Consider the following 21043-nt stretch of genomic DNA (forward strand, 5'->3'; position numbering starts at 1 on the left):
GCTGCTGTCTATCCCATAGAAGAACACGACAGCCAGCTTGTGTTCACAGTGTCGCAACTTTTTCTCTCTATGACACTGTGACAAACCAATGAGTGACGTCACGGAGGGTTCATATCGTTCACATAGGACACATTTAATTTTGTTTACTTTATTTTTATTTTTCATCTTCGTAGCCTATAATTTATTTATTGTAATATTTCTTTAATTGTTAATATTCATGTTTTTTATGTGTCGTTACACAGTGTGACCACAGGGGGCAGTGTATACACATGTTAATAGATGTTGTCATGGAAATCAACTTGGACACCTTCAAATTAAAACCATGGAAATAAACCGGATGTAAATCTGTGACCTAACGCCTTTACCTGTTTTCATCGTGAGTCTATTTTACTTTTAATGTCAGTTACTTTTACATTTAGTGTTTAATGTCACTTCTTGTGTGTTTAATAATAATTGTTAATACTTCCGGTGAAGCCCGGCAGTTACCCGGATGTAAACGCTGTAGAAGAGCGCCATGTTGGACGCGCAGACGGCAGATTACCATCCTGACTGTCTGTGTTGGCTTTTTCTCGCTCAGGTTCAGACACACCTGGACTCGGACCACACTGACGCACCTGCACAGACTTTAACGTCACAGTTTCCTCCGGTGACATCATCCGTGTGGCTCGCGGGTCGTAATGGAGCCGACCGACACGGCGGCGACTCAAACTTTTGTGTGTGAGACTGAGCGGATCATGGAGGTGGCGGTGGAGTGTGCCGTGTCTGTCCTTCAGCAGAGACTGGGACATGAGGGGACGGACAGCGAGGACCGACGGGTGAGGACTTATGACGAGTTAAATAAGGGTGAGAAGTTTCTCTGAGAGACCAAAGACCTCCAGAGGAAAATCCCGCCGTCACTTCCGTCTTTGCAGGACCGCGGAGATCACGCGCGAGACAAAGTGACAGAAACATGACGTAAATCTGTGATTATGTAGAGAATAATTTAATGTAGAAGATTAAATTAACAGTGAATTCAGAAGATTACGTGAAGACAATCCGGACACTTCTTCTTCTACCAAAGAACATTTACTCTCACGGGGAAGGGCGCCATCTTGTGTATCGTGGCGGCCACACAACAACATAAGACCGTTAAAGGACCTCCAGGAGACATGAGCAGGAACAGTAACTTACAGTAACTAAATAAGAGTAATGTGACAGTTCACTGCGGTAAAACCAACTGGTATTACACTGCAATAGTGTACACTATATATATATATATATATCTCGCTGGATCGCACGTCTACGTCGCCGCCATATTGGATGTGGCAGGTCTGCCCTGTAAGCAAATACATGTAGAAGTGAAAACTGTATAAAAAGCATCAATGTTTGCATTTAACTGATTTGGATGAATTGTTTTATATTCAATTATTAATTTAAGGACTAATTATGACAATCATTTAGACAAAAAATGAACAAAGACTGCAAATCAAAATAAGACACTGCAACAGGCAGTGAGTCTGCTTTTTCTTTTTTCAGTTAGTGATTTACTCCATGACGAAGATGGAGACACGTTTTTATTGTATGAATGAACAATTCATGGTTAATTAAGAGGAAACTTGCAGGAGGCTACTTTTATGAATATGCCAACAGTAGACGGTGACCAGTAAAAACACTGGTATGATCCTTTAAACAGGCCGACACTTCAGTCTGTATACTGAGTGTATGTATTCATCATGTGGCAGCCTTTATGTCCACTACATTTCGCTCAGGACAAATAAGATCATTTTGAATTAATTTGTTGTATTTGGTATTAAGTATATTGGTACTTTCATCCCTTCACTTGTCTGACCGGTCAGAGTCCCCATATGATCCTGATCGATTAAAATATGGACAACTGACCTACATAATATACTGTACATATTTAAAAATAAAACATGGCCTCCTGCAAGTTTCCTTTTTTTTTTTTTTTTTTTTTTTTTACCATGAAATGTTATTGTATACAATACCATAAGTGTGTGTATTTTCTGTCCTGAGAATACTGCTAAAAGAAAAGAAGGTGAACTCACTGCCAGTTGCTGTGTCTTATTTTGATTTGCACTAATTTTTTTCTTGATTAATTGTTTATTCTGTGAAATGTCTGTTTCCAGTTTGACTACTTTTTTTTTTTTAGACCCAGTTTGAGTTTAACACAAAGAATATGACTGAAGAAAAAAGTCCAACTTTCTGACAGTCAGCTGATTGATGAGTAGTTTCAGTTTTGGTGCATTGATCAGCTGGATAATAACCCTTCTGTGATGTCACAGTATTAATAGTCTCATTGTGTAAACAGAAGTGGACTGTACCTTTTTAATCTGACGGTGTGTTTGATGTGCAGGCTCAGTTGATGGCCGTCCTCCGTGTGACGAGCAGAGAGGCTGTCCGTCAGATCTGCAGAGTGTTCAGAGAGCTGCGCAAGAGTTTAATGAAGGAGAACAAAGACCTGAAAGACAGAGTGAGACATCTGGAGACTGAGCGGATGTCAAACTGTGGAGGAGAGAAGACACTTTACAAGATCAAACCATCAGGTCAGTTTGACACTGAACTGCCCCACAGAACCTGAACACCTCACATCATGACAGGGAGCACGCTGGGTTTAAACCAGCTGCGGAAACGGATGTTAAACTGCACTGTAAATATGTGAGCTACATGCTAACAGCTGCTAGTCACTACTGCAGCGAGTACAGTGAGCAGCAGTTAGCTGTTGTACTGCTCTCTGTTGTTCAGGAGCTGCTTCTGAATTCTGGACATTTCTTCTTCTACAATCAACACCTTTTGAAGTTTAATTAAAAAATCATGGTGTCATCGAGATCAATAATCACATGTCATCAAGTTGACTTATGATCTCATAGTGTTAAATCAACATGATGTCGAGTTAAATAATAATTTCTAGGATGTTTGTCTCTAAGTAAGTAGCTGTACAATGTTTGGAACATGTCAAACATGATTTAATGGCATCTGAACATTACAAGTTTAAAACAGCAGGTAAAGATCATTATTGGATGTACTTCCTGTCTTCCTGAAGGTGGACCGGCCCTCTCACTGGACATCAACCAACCAGCTGCAAACCCTGCCGCCCTCGCCATGGCCATCCTCAACTCGGCCAAATCCAGACGTCGAGCAAGCAGCAGTCCTCAGGTTCCTCTGGTTATCATCAGCCAGCCGCTCCCCGGACCAATCACAGGCCAGAGCAGCCCTGCGCCCCAGGTACGGCCAGAGAAACCCGATCAAACCAGCCATGCTGCCGCCACTTCGTCAGCTGACGTGCAGGCTGAGGTGGTGATCACGATAGAGCCTGATGAAGCGCCATCCTCCACAGACTTGACATCACTTCCTGTGTCTCATGACCAGCCAACCAGTGAGGTCACAGTCAGTGAAGACCCGCCCACGCCTGAAGAAGTCGCTGTTGTTGTTGTGAGTGTTTGAGTGACTAATAAAAACAGTTATTATCATATATATATATAAATATAAATAAATATATATATATATATATATATATATATATATATATATATATATATATATATATATATATATATATATATATATATATATATATATATATATATATATATATATATATATAACACACTACTCACAATAAGTTAGGGATATTGTTATTTACATGAGTGCTTTTCCTATTTGGTCTGAATTTTAATGAAATAAGTAAAAGTTCCCTTTGATATTACTAATAATGAATGAGAAGAAACACCATTTTCATTAGTTTAATATTTATTACCCCAAAAATTTAGACAATAACAAGGATAGCCCCAAATAATAAAAATTGACAATGTCAGTAGCGGGTGTTTCCACCATTTGCCGCAATGACAGCTTGACAGCGACGTCTCATGCTCCTCACTAGCCTCATGATGTTGTTCTGAGGCAATGCGTTCCACTCCTCCACAAGTGCTACACGCAGTTCTGCCAGGTCACGTGGGGGTGGGGTACGATCATCCAGTCTCTGCTTCAGCTGGTCCCAGACGTGCTCTATGGGGTTCAGGTCAGGGGACATTGCTGGCCATACCATATGAGGCACTCCCACTTCCTGAAGTCGAGCTGTGACAATTCTGGCACGATGTGGTGGAGCATTATCATCCATGAACAGAAAGTTGGGGGTGTGTTGGCGGAAATTGGGGGATGATGACGGGTTCTATGATGTCTCTGAGGTAAGAACGTGCAGTGACAGAGCCATCTACAATAACCAAATCTGTTTTGCGCTGACTGGTGATGCCTGCCCAGACTGTTGCACCTCCTCCACCAAAGGGAACCCTGGGGACCATGTTGACCTCGGCGTATCGCTCACCTCGCCTTCTCCAGCAACGCTGACGACCATCATTTCTGTGCAAGGTGACCCGACACTCATCAGTGAACAGGACGGTAGACCACTGCTGCATTGTCCAGGTCACATGGTCTTGTGCCCACTGCAAACGTTCACGGCGGTGTCTTGGTGTCAGTGGAGTCACCTGCAACGGTTGTCTGGCATTCAAGCCAAAGCGGTGGAGTCGGCTTCGAATGGTTTGTCTGGAAACCCTAGTACCCCTCACATCTCGTAACTGGGCCTGCAGCTGTGTGGCAGTTGCATAACGATGTCTGAGTGCATAGGTCCTTAGGTACTGGTCATCGTTGCGGTCTGTCACTCGTGGGGCTCCACTCCTGGGTCTGTCACAAACTCTGCCAGTAGTTCTGTGTCTTGATGCAAGTCTGCTGATGACACTTTGAGACACACCAAGTTCACGAGCAACATCTGACTGCCTGCCACCGACCCGAAGGCGCGCTATGGCCAGGTGGCGCTGCTCGTCCGTTAAGTGACGTCGTGTGTTCATGGCTGTTTGAATGATGAACTTGGAATGACTTACTGACAATACCAGCTTTTTATACCCACAGAATGTTGAAATTGATGCCACATTGAAAAGGGTTGTCTTTTAGTTTTTTGGTATTGGCCCCAGTATGTAAGGCACACTGTACACAGTGAGACCATTATGTGGAAAACACAAAATGAGGTGTCTATCACCCCAATACAATTGCCTCCCTATCCCAAAACTCTCTGCTCTTAATGACATCATCACCATCAGTAAACAGAGGACCCTGTCTAACTCTCACGAGCCCCATTCACACTGGCTTTTGGGTGCGGCTTTAGTTCGACAATTCCCCGCCTCCGTCTCATTGTGAATCTCTCGGAGGTGGTGAGGGGTGAAATTTCGCTCCGGCCCTGATCCGCCTCTGGAGCTAGTATCAGGGCCGTATTATTGGAGAACCGAACCAGTGTGAACGGTTGTGAGGCTGTCTGGGAGAGAACTCAGTACAGCATTGTTGGTGGTGATAAGTGACGGTCGTTCCAGTTTCACATACACTGAACAAAATTATACACACAACACTTTTGTTTTTCTCCCATTGTTCATGAGCTGAACTCAAAGATCTAAAACTTTTTCTATATACACAAAAGAACCGTTTCTCTCAAATATTGTTCACAAATCTGTCTAAATCTGTGTCAGTGAGCACTTCTCCTTTGCCGAGATAATCCATCCCACCTCGCAGGTGTGGCATATCAAGATGCTGATAAGACAGCATGAATATTGCACAGGTGTGCCTTAGGCTGGCCACAATAAAAGGCCACTCTGAGATGGATGGATGGATACTTTATTTATCCCGAGGGAAATTTTGAACATCCAGTAGCTTATACATATTTCACCCACATAAAAAAAGAACAGATCACTCACAGAAATGAATAGTAAAGTTAAAAAGGATAAAAGTAAAAAGAATGTGAAGGAGACAGTGCAGGGATATAGTCAGTGTAAACTCTGTCTGTTGTTAAATATGGGTATGGAAATGACAAGAATAAAAAAATGTGGAAATAACAATAATGTGCATAATATAAGAACAAAAGAACACAAATGTGCAGTTTTATCACATAACACAGCCACAGATGTCGCAAGTTTGAGGGAGCCGTCTCCAAAAGCGTTTCAAACAATTTGGCAGTACATCCAACCGGCCTCACAACCGCAGACCACGTGCAATCACACACTGGGGATTCAAGAACTCCCGGAGACAAAGAAAACCCAGATCCTGTACCACGTAGATGAGCTGGTTATCCAGAGAGATTCATTTAATGACCTTCTCTGTAATATTATATAGTACCAAATGTGTAGTATTAATGCAGCTCTTTTGTTACCCACTCGTGAAACTGTCATATTGCAGATGTTACATGTTCTGCCACAATTTGTGCTCTGATGTAAAAAAAAAAAATGGGCTTGGGTCCACGTTTCAAATTGCTGATCAGTGGAAAAAGTTCACATTGTTGTCCTCAAAGGAAAGATTTGTCTCCTTCAGATGTAAAGAGACAGCAGAGTCTGGACCTGGGGAGTCTGGTCCTGGGGAGTCTGGACCTGGGGAGTCTGGTCCTGGGGAGTCTGGTCCTGGGGAGTCTGGTCCTGGAGAGTCTGGTCCTGGGGAGTCTGGACATGGGGAGTCTGGTCCTGGAGAGTCTGGTCCTGGAGAGTCTGGTCCTGGAGAGTCTGGTCCTGGGGAGTCTGGTCCTGGAGAGTCTGGTCCTGGGGAGTCTGGTCCTGGGGAGTCTGGTCCTGGGGAGTCTGGTCCTGGGGAGTCTGGTCCTGGGGAGTCTGGTCCTGGAGAGTCTGGTCCTGGGGAGTCTGGTCCTGGAGAGTCTGGTCCTGGGGAGTCTGGACCTGGGGAGTCTGGTCCTGGGGAGTCTGGACCTGGGGAGTCTGGACCTGGGGAGTCTGGTCCTGGGGAGTCTGGACCTGGGGAGTCTGGTCCTGGGGAGTCTGGTCCTGGGGAGTCTGGACCTGGGGAGTCTGGTCCTGGAGAGTCTGGACCTGGGGAGTCTGGACCTGGGGAGTCTGGTCCTGGGGAGTCTGGTCCTGGGGAGTCTGGTCCTGGGGAGTCTGGTCCTGGGGAGTCTGGACCTGGGGAGTCTGGTCCTGGGGAGTCTGGACCTGGGGAGTCTGGTCCTGGGGAGTCTGGACCTGGGGAGTCTGGTCCTGGGGAGTCTGGACCTGGGGAGTCTGGTCCTGGGGAGTCTGGTCCTGGGGAGTCTGGTCCTGGGGAGTCTGGACCTGGGGAGTCTGGTCCTGGGGAGTCTGGTCCTGGGGAGTCTGGTCCTGGGGAGTCTGGACCTGGGGAGTCTGGTCCTGGGGAGTCTGGACCTGGGGAGTCTGGACCTGGGGAGTTGTCCCTCCTGTGTTGTGAAATTTGTTTATGAAGAGGTTGTTTTGTTTCCCAGTGTACAAATCTGTGCCGTCCTGCTGCACTGAACAACATAAACTACAGAACTCTGTTCATGTCTGGGTGTTCTGTCCTCAGGATGGACAAGGTTCTGCCTTGGTGTGTTGGCGGGTTTAAGGTGGACCAGTATGATGTTTATTAATGATCCTCCTGAGTCTCACCAATGTTCCTGCGACATAGACTGATGTTGTTTGGTTTTCTCGTCTCCTCCTCTCGGTCTGCTCTGGATCTTTTAGGGGTTCAGACAAAAGTCCAGTTTGGGTTAGCCACAGGTTATAAGCCCTCCCCTGATGTGCTTCTGGTCCCTCTCCTTCCCTTTGACTTAGTGGACACATTCTCAGAACGATGGTAACAAACAAAATAACTCATGCTTGAGAAAGGCATCATGGTGCTGATAATTACCTGAATGATCACCTGGTAACTCGTCTACAGCAGTGTGAGGAATATTGATTGTTACTCTGGATATCTACAGTGATCTGCATGAGGCGCTCGTCATTGTACTTTAGTTGTATTGATCAGAAATGGAACAATCAGGACTTCTGTTGTTATTTTGAATGTGACATCTTGGTTATCTGGGGTCCTGTTACCATGGTTACAAGACTGCTCGTGCACAGCAGGCTCCACCTCTGTGGGAGGGGCTTAGAAGGCAGAGAGGAAGAAGGACTGGGCGCAGGTCGGGATTGGTAAACACAATGACCGGCCACCGCTGTCAACATTGTTTGTGCTCTGATTCATGTCTTCATGTCACTCCACAAGTTGTCCATTCATTTGTCATGACGGAACTTCATTCAAAGCAGAGCTCCACCACAGAGCCTGCAGTCGTTTCTGAAGGTGATCTGATGTGTCAGTGTTTCTCTATATGCATCCTGCTGCGGGATTTTCAGTGCTGCTGCATGATTTCTGTCTGTTTAATATCACGGGGGGTGAATGGTGAATTGAAGTTGCACACAGTGAAAGCACTACACCCAAAGTTATCTTGAAATCGATTATTATTGTCATCACTGCTATTTGTATAATTTCTACAAGTCACCGTTTAAGTTGAGTGACTGAAATCCTCGTCATCCTATTCAAAGGCTGCAGCAGGCGACTCATTGAACCGGGGTGAAGTTGGTTTCAGGTTGGATCTTCACTCGGGTCCAGCTGAGACTTTACTGAAGTTCTCCCAGTGTGAGCAGCAGGAGGACGGTCAGCTCACCTCCAGAGCCTCACGCTGAACTATTACTTAACATGAATATGTTAATACTAAATAATTGCAGTTTTTTCAATAGCTTCCATGTCATGTGACCCACTAACCCCTGAAACAGATTCTGTTTCCATAAAAAATCTATAATAATAAAGAAAATAATGGTAAAGTTCTCTAATGCTCAAGAGGTTAACACCTTTTCAAGCAGCAACGTCTACACTATTTTGTCTCATTTCTTAGATTCTGAAATTCTGAAATTGATTATTATTATTATTTTTTTTTTTTTTTAAATCTCACCAGTAGGCACCATTTAAAGGGTAATTTTTCAAAATGTCCTCGACATGTGGAGTGAACTATTTCTTTCTTAGCTGAAGTCAACAACAGGACAAAATAAATGTAAAGAGAGACGTAGTGGAGCCGGATATTTTCCTGCTTTTTTGTCCTTTGCCAACCACACCTTTGGTGAATGTGTGGAAAGGAAACTTTAAAATGACTGAGAGCAGCCTGCCATGCAAGGGGTTCAGTAACTTGCTCAAGGATATTTCAGCATGCAGCCAAGGATTCAAACCAGCGACTTTCCGATTACTGGACACCCACTCTACCTCCTGAGCTACAGCCGGTCCAGTGATAACAATGACAATTAGAAGTGTGCAGTCCTACTGACAGTCATGATGCAACACTTTCAAAAGTGGACAGGTCGTACGTCCCGAGCAGTAAAACGTGCTACAGATGTTGTGATTACTTTAAACCTCTCTGAGTTGTGGCTGGACAACGTGTTTAATCTCTGTGTCTTTGTCTTGCGTGTTCTTATTAGCTCCAGCAAGTGTCCTCGTCATCTGCACAGGTTTCACCAGGAACGCTAAGATACGTGCCGCCACTGTACTTCAACACCATTCTACAGAACTTGCAACCAGCCTGCTTTTTGTACAACTTTCCATCCTCATAAAATCCAAATCTCTTTCAGACTTTGATTTTAGATTTGACGGTGCATTGTAAATCTTTCCGGCGTTATTGGGCATGTTGCTTAGCAACCCTACGCTGATGTAACTATGCATCTGGCACTGACCTTTGAACTTTTACGAGCGTTTGAAGACACTGTGAAGGATGTAGCAGCATGGCAGCTTCACTCAACAGATTAATAACTTTAAAAATCAGGCCATCAGCGGATTGGCAGGACGTTTAGGGCGACCCAAACGTCCAAAAATCGGTGTAATTTTGTCATTAACTTTAAAAACCCATATACATTAGGGCTGGGTATTGTTAAGAACCTCACCATTCGATTCGATTTCGATTCTTTAGGTCGCAATTTGATTCAGTATCGATTCGATTCAATATTGACTTAAATGCTTCGATATCGATTCAGTAATAAGTAGTAATAAACAAATAATTCATTAGAGTACCTGTTAATAATTTTTTAATTAAAAAAAGTCATCTTAAATTATAAATCTTTCCTCTAGGAAGTTCTAGTTCGAATTGAAATGTAAACAAAGATGTGTTTAGGTATAAAATAGTGCAGCCATAGTTAAGCTGAGAAAGTGCCATTGTTTCTGGGACTACATGGTACATTTTTGTCTGACATAAACAGACATGACCGCCGTCCCTCCGCCCTCCGGTGAGACACGAGGGGGTAAACGTTGACACTGACCCCCCCTCCCTCCCCGGAGGAGAGTGCTACTCGCGGGCGCACGGTGCAGCGGCCAGGGTGAGACCGGCTGCGCTGAGAGTTTACTGTCTCCGGCAGAGCGGCGCGTCAGACATCGGCTACCCGCCTCCGCAGCTCCGGCGGTGTTTCCGCGGCTCCTCACCCTCCCACCCTCGAGCGAGGTCGCGGATGAGACGCTTCCAGTTGCTGGAGTCGGGGATCGAGAGGCCGGCGAGGGACCGCGGGTGGTCGCTTGCCTGAATCGATTCAGAGGACTTTAAGAATCGATATTGAATTGGGGAAAAAATATACACCCCTAATATACTTACATTTTTTGATTGATAGAGATGTGTATGTATGTGTGTGTATATGTGTGTATGTATGTATGTATGTATATATATATATATATATATATATATATATATATATATATATATATATATATATATATATATATATATATATATATATATATATATATATATATATATATATATATATATAAAAAATAGAGAGAGAGACTGAAGATCTGCAGCAGCGTGATGAAAGATGACTCGTCATGTTTTCCAGGAGACAGAGATGAAGATGGAGCATGAGGAGCAGACGGTTGGTGGATCAGGTGAGACAGGTGACATCACCCTGAGCTGTGGATCAAACCTGTGTGTGTGTGTGTGTGTGTGTGTGTGTGTGTGTAATATGTGACCTCCTCTTCCTCTGTTGCAGTGAGTGAGGAGGAGCAGAAGGAGCAGGAGAGGCGGAGGAGGAGGGAGCTATACAAAGAGAAGAGGTTCTTCTGTGAGCTATGCAACAAAGGTTTCCATCAGAAACACCAGCTGAGGAAACATGTGTCGTGTCACGTCAAACCGTTCCCCTGCAGCTCGTGTGATAAAGGTTTCTACAAGGCCAAGACGCTGCACAAACACCAGCTGACGCACCAGCTGAGGGCGGCGCAGGAGAACGACCCCGACAAGCTGCTGCGCTGCGACCAGTGCGACAGGAAGTTCAGACTGCTACGCCAGCTCAGAGTCCACCAGGCCTTTCACCGGCTGCAGAAGGCTCCGTTAAAGTGTGGCGTCTGTGACCGCACCTTCACCTCAGCCGGCGCGCTCAGGTACCATGAGGTGTCACACGCACAGGTGAAGCCCTTCATGTGTGACGTCTGTGGGAAAGGCTTCACCAGGAAGAAGAGCCTCCGCGAGCACCAGACCGTCCACACCGGTGCCCGGCCTTATCCGTGCCCAACCTGCGGGAAGAGCTTCTCCACCGCCAGCAACCTGCGCGTCCACAAGAGGTCGCACTCGGAGGAGCGGCCGTTCAAGTGCAGCGAGTGTGACAAGGCATTCAAATGTAAGATGGGACTGCTGCAGCACCGAGTCGTCCACTCGGGAGAGAAGCCCTTCATGTGTCAGACCTGCGGACTGAGCTTTGGACTCAAGTACAACTTCCAAAGACACCTGAGGCTCCACAATGGAGAGAAGCCCTTCAGGTATGTCTCACCTGTACTCAGGACCCTGTTTCGATAAAGTTATTAATCAGTATCAAACAAACTGTGTTCACTGAGTCACCTGTTACCGAGCAACCGGTTTACGTAAGGAAGGGTCCAATCAGGAGTTTGTTTTACTGTCTGTTGTTGCTCCTGAACCAGCATGTAGTCCGTCTTGTCTCGTTGGTTCAACATGTCATCTCTTCTGTCCTCTCAGGTGTGATCAGTGTGGCGAGGGCTTCACAGGTACGTGGGCTCTGAAGACTCACATGCTGGTTCACGGTGTGGAGAAGCCGTTCATGTGCGACCTGTGTGGGAAGACGTTCTTCTACAACTGTCAGCTGCAGAAGCACCAGCAGCTCGTCCACCACAACAAGGAGCGACAGACGGGGGGAGGAGCGGTGGGGCGGCGGAGACCGAGCGGAGTCAAACCCTTCAGCTGTAAGGTCTGTCTGAAGAGCTTCAGCAGCACCAGCACGCTGAGAACGCACGAGAAGAGCCATGCCGAAAACAAGGAGTTCATCTGCAGCACCTGTGGCAAGTCCTTCCACCTGCGCCACCTGTTCCTGTACCACATGAGGCAGCACAGCGGCGACCGGCCGTACGTCTGTGGCGTCTGTCACAAAGGCTTCCTGCTGTCATCGCAGCTGAAGCAGCACCAGCTGCTGCACACCGGAGTCAAACCACACAGGTGCGAACAGTGCGGCAAAGAGTTCAGGACGCCGCAGAACTACCACCGCCACCTGCTGGTCCACACCGGAGAAAAGCCCTACGAGTGTGCCGTGTGCAGCAGGAAGTTCAGGCAGTCCAACCAGCTCAAGTCTCACATGCAGATTCACACGGGCGTGAAGCTGTACAGCTGCGAGCGCTGCGGGCGCGGCTTCTCCGACTCCCGGCAGCTCAAGAAACATTGCTGTGGAGACAGCGGCCAAAGCCCCGAGGCAGCAAGCAAACGCAGGAAGCAGAAGAGCGTCTTCCCCTGGAGCGAAGGCTTAGCCAACCAATAAGAGCTCAGGAAACATGATGCTGTCGAGTGCTCAATGGTAAACCTAGCGTAGCATTAGGACTGCTGACAGCTAATCTGGAACAAACACCTGAGTACAGACGTGGACAGACATGAAATGATCGTCTCGTCTCAGAAACACAGAATCTTCAAACAATTCTTCCTTCTTTCCAATATTTAAAAACAAACTTTAGAAATCAGCGATGAAGCTGAAGAGAAACGTCCTGCTTGTGACTGAACATCATTATTCTGTCTGTTGGTGGTGGAACAAGTTCTTACTCTGACATTTCAGATCAGTTTGTTTTGTGTTCAAACATCACATGTTGTAACGTTTCTGCTGAGAACTTTGCTACTTTTATCTGAGCTGAGTTATTCATTAAAGGGCTGTTTCACGCTGTTGATGTTTCTGAAAACACTTCCTGTTCCCGACGATCATCCGTCTTCACACATCTCTTCATTACAAACTAAACGAACTCCAACGTTGATTACTGATCCCAACACACAGTTTACACCTTAAATGAATACACAGGTCCGTAGTACATATATACAGATCATCATAAACACCAGTCTTACCAGCAGACACAGAACATAGATGTGTAAGATAACCAGTCACATTCAAGTTGTATTCAAACATTTAATGATTGAATGCTGTGAGTTGGTGCAGCCGAGAGCAGCTGACTATAACTCTGGTGTTTGGATCTCAACTATTCTGACAGTGTGTTCAGACCTGCGTCTCCACCTACATGTTTTGGTTGACTACTATTTTGAACATCTCAGATTGAATAATTTCCGAAGAGGACTAATATGAGAAAAAGGCCAGCAGAGTTCCCATAGCATCAGGTAAGAAAACTGATCGCCGTCGTTGTTGAATTAATGGAATTTCGATTTCCTCCACTTCTTCCCAGATGAAGAAGGCAAACACTGCAAGCTCAGCCAAGTCACGTCACGTCTACGGGAAGAGAGAGTGTCCGACTCATAGCAGCGTTTGTTGCCAGCAGATCTCGCTGCTGCAGTCAGTCAGCAGGAGTTCAACTTGAACGCGCCTATTGGTCTAGATAACCACAAGACAGACTGCAGGTTGGTACATGGAAGGAAGCTGTAGAGAGCAACACAGCAAACAAAAACAAAAGTTAAAGAAATGTGATGTTCATCAAAATCAGCAGGTGGGTTCTGGTGGGCAGGACTACAGGAAATCATTGAGACTGAGACCGACCCACTGGGATGTTGCTCCAGAGGAGGAGGAGGACCATCAGGAGCCTGAATCCTGAGGGCCAAATACACCAGGTGGACTATCTGGTGGACCGAGATCTGACCTGTATGACGAGGCAGTGGACTGTTCTATGTGTCAGCAGCACCTTAAAGTCTGATCTTTTATTAGGAGCCAGTGCAGACGCTCGGGTTGGTGTTCTATGATCACATGTTCTTGTACTTGTTTAGACTCCAGCTGCAGCATCCAGAACCATCTGAAGACTTGTAGTGGACTCACTAACCCTAACCCTAACCCAGCAGACCTGACAGAACATGAACTGTGAGGTGGTTTATCTATCTCTTATTATCTATCAGAAGAAATCACATAACATGAAGATTTTGATTAACAACAATACTTCTGACGGGTGGCGATGCTACAAACACAACTATGTACTTATTATCACAAATCGTGTGTGTGTGTGTGTGTGTGTGTGTGTGTCAGCAGCTCTCACACACACGGGTCAGTTCTAATGGACCGACAGATCCCACACAGTTCAGGAACATGTTCTAACGTGTTGGTTCTCTGGACTCGCCCTTCAATTTACGATTATCTTTGAAGGCAGCAAACAAAGGTTGTGCGCATGCGCGCGGTGTCAGGATTCACGCGGGTCGGATGGTCAGCTCGTCCCGTCAGGCCAGAAGGTTCCGATACACATGAAGCTACAGGAGCGTGTGAGGACGGACTGTCAGCACGGTCCAAAGTTTAACTGTCAACTAAAGAGCGAACAGTTAGCACTGAAGAGCTAACCCTTACCTGCTAACAGCACTAGCCTGCTGAGGCTAGCCTCAGAGCTAACGCTAACGCTGCTTGTTTTGTTTGAAAAGCTAACGTTAGCATCAACTGAAGCGAAGAAACGTCCAGGTGAAGAGAAATCCGGTGAGTTTAAAGATGTTCTGTACCTCTAGGTCTTCTTCTGTAATCTGTTCTGTACCTGTGAGTTTGTTGATGGGCTTCAGGTGAGTCGGTTACCTACAAAGTTAAAGTTAACTAACGTTAGCAGTTAGCCGAAGAGAAAGTTCACAGCTGTGACTGAAGAACTCAACATGTCTGACTGAGTGTCAAATCATCTCATGTGTTCAAACTGAAGTTGTCACATCAGTCTGCACAGTGACGGTCAGCCAGCGGCCTCACCTGTACTAGCTGTCAGAGTCACTTCACACCTGGTGTCAACACATCTCACCTGCCCGCTCTACTGTACATCTCTTCATAAACATCACTGTGACAAACAGACTCCATGTTTCTACTCCAAGACAGAAAGAAGTTCATGTAGATCAATGTTGGCAGGTAAGACTTTAGCACTTTAGACACAGAAGCAGACAGGCTGGTACAGACATGCTGCCACAAACTGACACTTTTTACAAGGAGACAAACAACTTAAGCTGAAAGATTTAATGCTGAATTTACAACAAGGACACAATGAGTCAGAATCTGTCACACACACAGTTTCACTACGTTATAAAGTTTGTTTTAGCTTAACAATTCTTAAAATCACTACATTAGTTAATGGAGTCTGTTGATGATGTGTTACTGGATCAGTGGTTGGATCGGATCACAAATGTCTGCTGCAAACACTGGCAGGTTCTAAACAGCACTGCAGGTGTCAGCTGACAGATCTCACATCCTTCAGTCAGATGGAGTTAACGCCGTCTGTGTTCCTGCAGGTTGCTGCAGAGCTGAACCACAGAAGAAGAAGACGAAGATGGCTGTGGTGTCAGAGAGAGGGGGGAGGGGAGGGGAGCTGAGTCTGGATGACTGCAGGTGTCCCGTCTGTCTGGAGATCTTCATGGAGCCCGTCACACTGCCCTGCACACACACCTTCTGCAAGGTAACACACACACACACACACACACACACACTCACACTCACAATTATTGTCTTATATTGATCATCACAGAATCTGTGTATGGTGTTGGCAATGGATGGTAGGGCAGGTGTGGTTATTAGAAATTATATTAACATTTAAAGGAACAGTGAAGGAAATGAATCTGAGCACCGACCATCACAAACATATACACAAAATATTCACAGAGCACTGATGTGTTCAATATAATAGAATTTATTAACATAAGCACATTGATCAAATCAATAATACTTTTAATGAACAAAGTACATCACTCGACTAAAGCAGCTAACTATGAAACTAAACATGGCGGCTGTAGTCAAAGACACAAGATGGCGGAGAGCTTGGGCGCGCAGGTGGTCGAGTGGTTAGAGCGCATGCCACATACGCAGCCGACCCCAGTTCGATTCCGGCTGGTGGTCCTTTGCTGCATGTCGCATCCCCCTCTCTCTCCCATATTTCCTATCTGTCTGCTGCTTAATAAAGGTGTCTATGCCGGAAAAAAATCTTTAAAAAAAAAAAAAAAAAGATGGCGGAGAGCCAGAATGGCAGTCTAACCCACGATCTCTTGGAAGGTGACGTCACGGAGTGTTCCATGATAGGACTACAAACATGGCCATACGATAATACCATAATAATAATGGATTGGATTTGTATGGCGCTTTTCAAGACACCCAAAGCGCCTGACAGGGTTCCAGGTTCCATTCATTCACACACAGGTAAATTGTGATAGTAGGCACACCTGCCCTGGGGCAGACTGACGGAAGCGTGGCTGCCATTCAGCGCCTACCGCCCCTCCGACCACCTCAGCATAAAGCAGTCAGACACATTCACACAAGGCAAGGTGGGTCAAGTGTCTTGCTCAATGACACAACGACCATGACACAAGTGGCAAGGGTGGGGATCGAACCTCCAACCCTCCGAACATTGGCCAACCCGCTCTACCATCTGAGCCACATGTAGAATATGAAAGGGGGTTCCCACAAAGCACAAGTATCAAATGTTATAGCTGGGTTATTAACCATGAGTCTCCAGGGAGTCACTCATAAGATCTATACATGTCTGCGTAACAGGGCTGTCAAAATGGCTTCAAAATGACGTTCAAATATTCCCTCTAAAAAAGGTTTGAACTATTCGAATATCTATATTTGCGCATTATGTCAATAACAGGAGGACAAACTAGTAGTAATATCGAAGTATTTCCAAACGGGGCTTTTTAGGTTGCTTGGAATCCAAACCACTCTCTCTAGCCCTTTTTAGATAGAAAAGGCAGCACATTTGCTCCAAGGTAAGGGCGGCAATGTGCCAGCCTGTCTTTCTAAAACGGAGGCGTATTCCTCCTTTTCCAAAAGCCGCCTCTGAGGTAGGCGTAAACATGTGACGTGACGTGAAGCTCGAAGTTGGGCTGTGAACAGTGACATAGAATTTGTCTCCAAAATAAGAGCTTTACATTCCACCCCATTGGAAGTTAGAACTGGGTTCTTAGCGGGGGGCTTTTAATTAGAAAGTAGCGACCGTTCCTAGCTTTCCGACACAACATCAAGCTAACACAACCAAACAGCTACAGAGAGCGAGGAGACGCTGCATCTCAGCGGCTGTCCAGTTGTTCATCTTAAAGTCCGTGTAAAGCAGAAATACATTTTTGTTATGAGTTTGTCACACCACAGAAACATGTGTCATTGACCACTGAGCCAAATTTGAAAGATTAAAAAAATTGCCAAGTATATAAGATTAGGTCTCAAAATCATGGAAAAACAAGCACTTCTCTCTGCTGTGAAATGATGGGGGCGTGTCAGTTAGAGGCGCTGGAGCCACGCCCACACAGGGAGGAGCCTCCTCCGTGTGCTGTACAAGGACGTAACCTACAGTAACAATGGAAGCTAACAGCATCATCAGACCCAGCCCGACCTGTTTGAGCCATCAGAGTCTGGCTCTGATGGCTCAAACAGGTCGGGCTGGGTCTGATGATGACGCTGCTAGCTTCCATTGTCAGACACTGATAGTGCTCAGCCTCGTTCCTCACAGTCCATGTTTTACATTACACACAAATGTAAAACCCCAGTCTGCATATAATTCCTTGTCATAGCTATATTGGTGCATATAAAATATTACCTGTAGATTATCATTGTGCTGTCAGATGGACTCCGCTCAGGGAATGAGGCCAAATCATGTCATGATCAAATGCAATAACATTTGCTAACATTACATGGGCATGACAGCATGCACGATGTAAAATCACTTTCAGGATTTGCACCTTCAGCAAAATGCATTTAATTGCCCAAATGTACAATATTTATAACATACATAAGCACACACTTACACTTAGAGCTTAGATCTGGCCCAAAAAAAATCAAGCCTGACGACCGAGCCGAGCCCGTGCAGTGATGCCGGTAACGCGTTACTCTAATCTGACCACTTTTTCAGTGAGGAGTAATCTAACGCGGTAATATTACCGCGTAAGATAAGTATATAAAATTAGGTATATCAAATTAGTATAGTATATAAGTATATAAAATTTCGTGGAATCGTGGAAAAACAAGCACTTCTTTCTGCTGTGAAACGCTGGGGGGGGGGGGGCTTCTGTGTACTGCACAAGGACGCAGCCTACAGCGTGACGGTACACGTCATGTTGATGCCGTCGGTGTTCCCCAGGTGTTCCCCAGGTGTTCCCCAGGTGTTCCCCAGGTGTTTCCCCGGGTGTTCCCCAGGTGTTCCCCAGGTGTTCCCCTTGTCTATCTAAACCCGCGGACAGTTTATAATCATATGGATGCTGTTATAACGTGTAGTGATTGAGATCCTGACCCACCAAACATCCTGGAAAGTGACGGAGTTCAGTTTTTCACGCTAAATTACATAATTATACATAATCACCATCAGTAAACTGGACGCTGTCTGACTCTGTCAGTCGCGGGGACGGAGGCTGTTTTCTGGGGGAAAGCTCCCTGAAGTCTCGGTCAGGAGGGCCGGCGGTCGCAGTGATTTATTTTCCTCAAACACTCGGTGAGTTAAAGTCTTTGCCGGTGACAGACGCTGTTTTCTGAGCAGAAATGTGACGAAGAGTCGGGAGGACAGGCAGAGGATGGACAGGAGGACAGACGCTTCTCCACGTACAGCTGTTGTATTTGTTTTCCTCATATGAGTTGCTAAAGACAGTTACAGTTACTACGTTACTGTTGTTCGGTCCTGTAACGTTGCTTTGTGGGACATTTCTCTGTATTTAGTTGAGTGAAGGACCTGTGCAGTTATCAGACTGTCAGACCGACACGCCCTCGCTCCGCGCCTCCGGATTATCCGTTCACACTGGGACGGCTCACCAATAATGCGGCCCTGATACTACCGCCACATACCGCCGGTGGGACCCGCCGTCAGTGGGACGGAGTGGGTCGGCTGCGGCGACATTATGCCCAGTGACCAGCGTCAACGGACTCTGCAGAAATCCAGACATTACCTGGTGATAGTTGCTGAAACTATCAGGGGTAAAGTGGACACTGCAGAAAGGTGTTGGTGCCACAGTAACGTTAGCTCCTCGTGACAAAATCGATCCACCGTTTCCTTACGTTGTCTTCCTTAGGAAACTTAAATAAGCTAACAGCGCCGTCACCCTGCACACTGTGGCATCCAGGAAAGATGCAGAGCGATGTGGAGGAGACATGGCTGGTTAGCTGACTGGTTGGCTGGTTAGCTAGCTGCAAACTACTGTAAGCAATGCTATCCACGACTGGAGAGAGAGTGGGAGAACCGCTGAAGCTGACGCGCTGAACGTGTTTATACCACTTCCGCAGCAGGGCGGGGTTTATGCAAATCATATGGCCGCGTTACGTAACGCGGCCATATGATTTGCATGATTTCTGACCCGCCCATTAAATCCTGAACACAGAAATGTTTGTGAGCCTAGCTCCAAAATTAAATTCTACATGGCCGAATGGCTTTTATATGTTTTAAGTAAACACATTTATGACCTGTTTAATGTGTTTAGAAGAAAATGGCTGATTTTGCTTTACACAGACTTTAATGTCCACGGATGAAGTGATGGACTGACTGCTGTGATCAGCTGTTTCCTGGTTTTAAAACTCCCCGGCTGTGGGTCGCACAACAGTGCAGGTCATCCACACCTCCGCCCACCTCACGCAGAGGCCGGCACATTTCCGCCTCGTTTTTAGATAGCAGGCGAGGCGGAAATAAGTGTTCCCTCCGAGGCAGAAAACCGGCGGACCAGAACAGACCCCCAGTTTGCCGGCCTCTGTCCAAAACCGCGGACCGAGCCGCCAAAAGGACGGACAAATTGGCGGCTGCCGAGTTGGGCTCTTAGTGAAATATAGACAATCTTGCTTTTTGTGAAAGTATGAAACTTTCAGGGTTTGTTCTTGATGACCTAAGCTTTAATTCAAGATGTGGAGGCATTCTCAATTTGACCCCTGAGGTCAGCTAGAGGTCACTGACCTCTGTAATATGTCATTTTCATGCACGAAATTGTAAATAAGTGATAGAAATGTAAACCAAATATGTATTTTCTAGCTTCTGGGCATGAGGAACTCATTTATGCCAACCCTGAAAGTTTCATACTTCTTTCACAAAGAGCAAGATTATTGAGCTTAAAAGTTCCACTATAAAGGCAGTTGCAGCATCTTGCGTTGGCTGTTAAAAACAGCGTGGACTTCCAGTTAACGAGCAGATGGAGTAGACGTGTTGCGCGAGTGTTCCCGTGAACGTTTAACATTTTAAACCATCCAGCCCTCCAACTTTTTTTTTTTTTTTTTTAATTTAAATTTTTATAGCATTTAACAACTAAAGAAGACACATACAAATCATAATTAAAAAAACAAAAAAAAAACAAAACAAGACTAAAAAAAAGCAAAAAAAAACAGAAAAAACAAACAAACACAAAAAAAAACAAAACCAAAAAAACAAAAAACAGTTTGGTTTAAGTATGTGTGCAAGTGCGCACATATGGCGCATGTGAAAGTATCATGTACACATCATCTGTCTTATATCAGACTATTAAAGCACTTCATTACCTCGTCAATATAGCCAAAATATTCTCTATTCCACCTATCCAAGTTGCCATTAGCCACTAGTGTAAGCCTCTCCATTTCAAATACTTGTTCTATTGTTTCGTACCACAGATGTAATTCTGGTGTTTTAATTTGTTTCCATAGCCTGGTCAGCTGCTTCAGTGCAGTTAGGCGCAACATATTAAAAACCTTACGGTCCTTTAATTTTGTCTTATAATGCATGTTGATACCCAACCAGTTTTCTAATGTCAGGGATTCCTTAATGTCAAGACTATCTTTTATGACTTTCTCTACCTCTTCCCAGAAAGACTTTATTGCCGGGCATGTAAAAAAAATATGTGTATAGTTTGCTTTACTTTCCCCACATCCTCTCC

General features: G+C 45.5%; 2 protein-coding genes across 4 annotated transcripts in view; both read left to right on the top strand.

The window, feature by feature from the left end:
* The first annotated feature begins 482 nt into the window (after positions 1-482).
* LOC115569824 (zinc finger protein 708-like) lies at positions 483-12965 on the top strand. 3 transcript variants are annotated; one of them, XM_030397991.1, is made up of 6 exons: positions 483-815; positions 2354-2543; positions 3041-3429; positions 10653-10701; positions 10806-11568; positions 11783-12965. In XM_030397991.1, exons 1-6 carry the CDS (start codon positions 678-680, stop codon positions 12570-12572), a joined length of 2319 nt encoding a protein of 772 aa, XP_030253851.1. In that variant the 5' UTR covers positions 483-677; the 3' UTR covers positions 12573-12965. The 3 variants fall into 3 exon arrangements, with proteins under 3 accessions (XP_030253851.1, XP_030253865.1, XP_030253858.1); XM_030398005.1 differs by having other exon boundaries at positions 724-843; XM_030397998.1 differs by lacking the exon at positions 483-815 and adding an exon at positions 859-1317.
* A 1407-nt stretch (positions 12966-14372) lies between these two features.
* rnf168 (ring finger protein 168) overlaps positions 14373-21043 on the top strand; it is a 28999-nt gene continuing 22328 nt past the window's right edge. Inside the window, exons 1-2 of the mRNA XM_030398239.1 lie at positions 14373-14693; positions 15479-15642. Coding sequence (XP_030254099.1) covers positions 15517-15642 — 126 coding nt within the window. The 5' untranslated portion in view covers positions 14373-14693; positions 15479-15516. The remainder of the gene's footprint in view (positions 14694-15478; positions 15643-21043) is intronic.

The sequence above is a fragment of the Sparus aurata genome, chromosome 2 (genome assembly GCF_900880675.1).
Source record: "Sparus aurata chromosome 2, fSpaAur1.1, whole genome shotgun sequence".
Classification (NCBI taxonomy): Eukaryota; Metazoa; Chordata; class Actinopteri; order Spariformes; family Sparidae; genus Sparus; species Sparus aurata.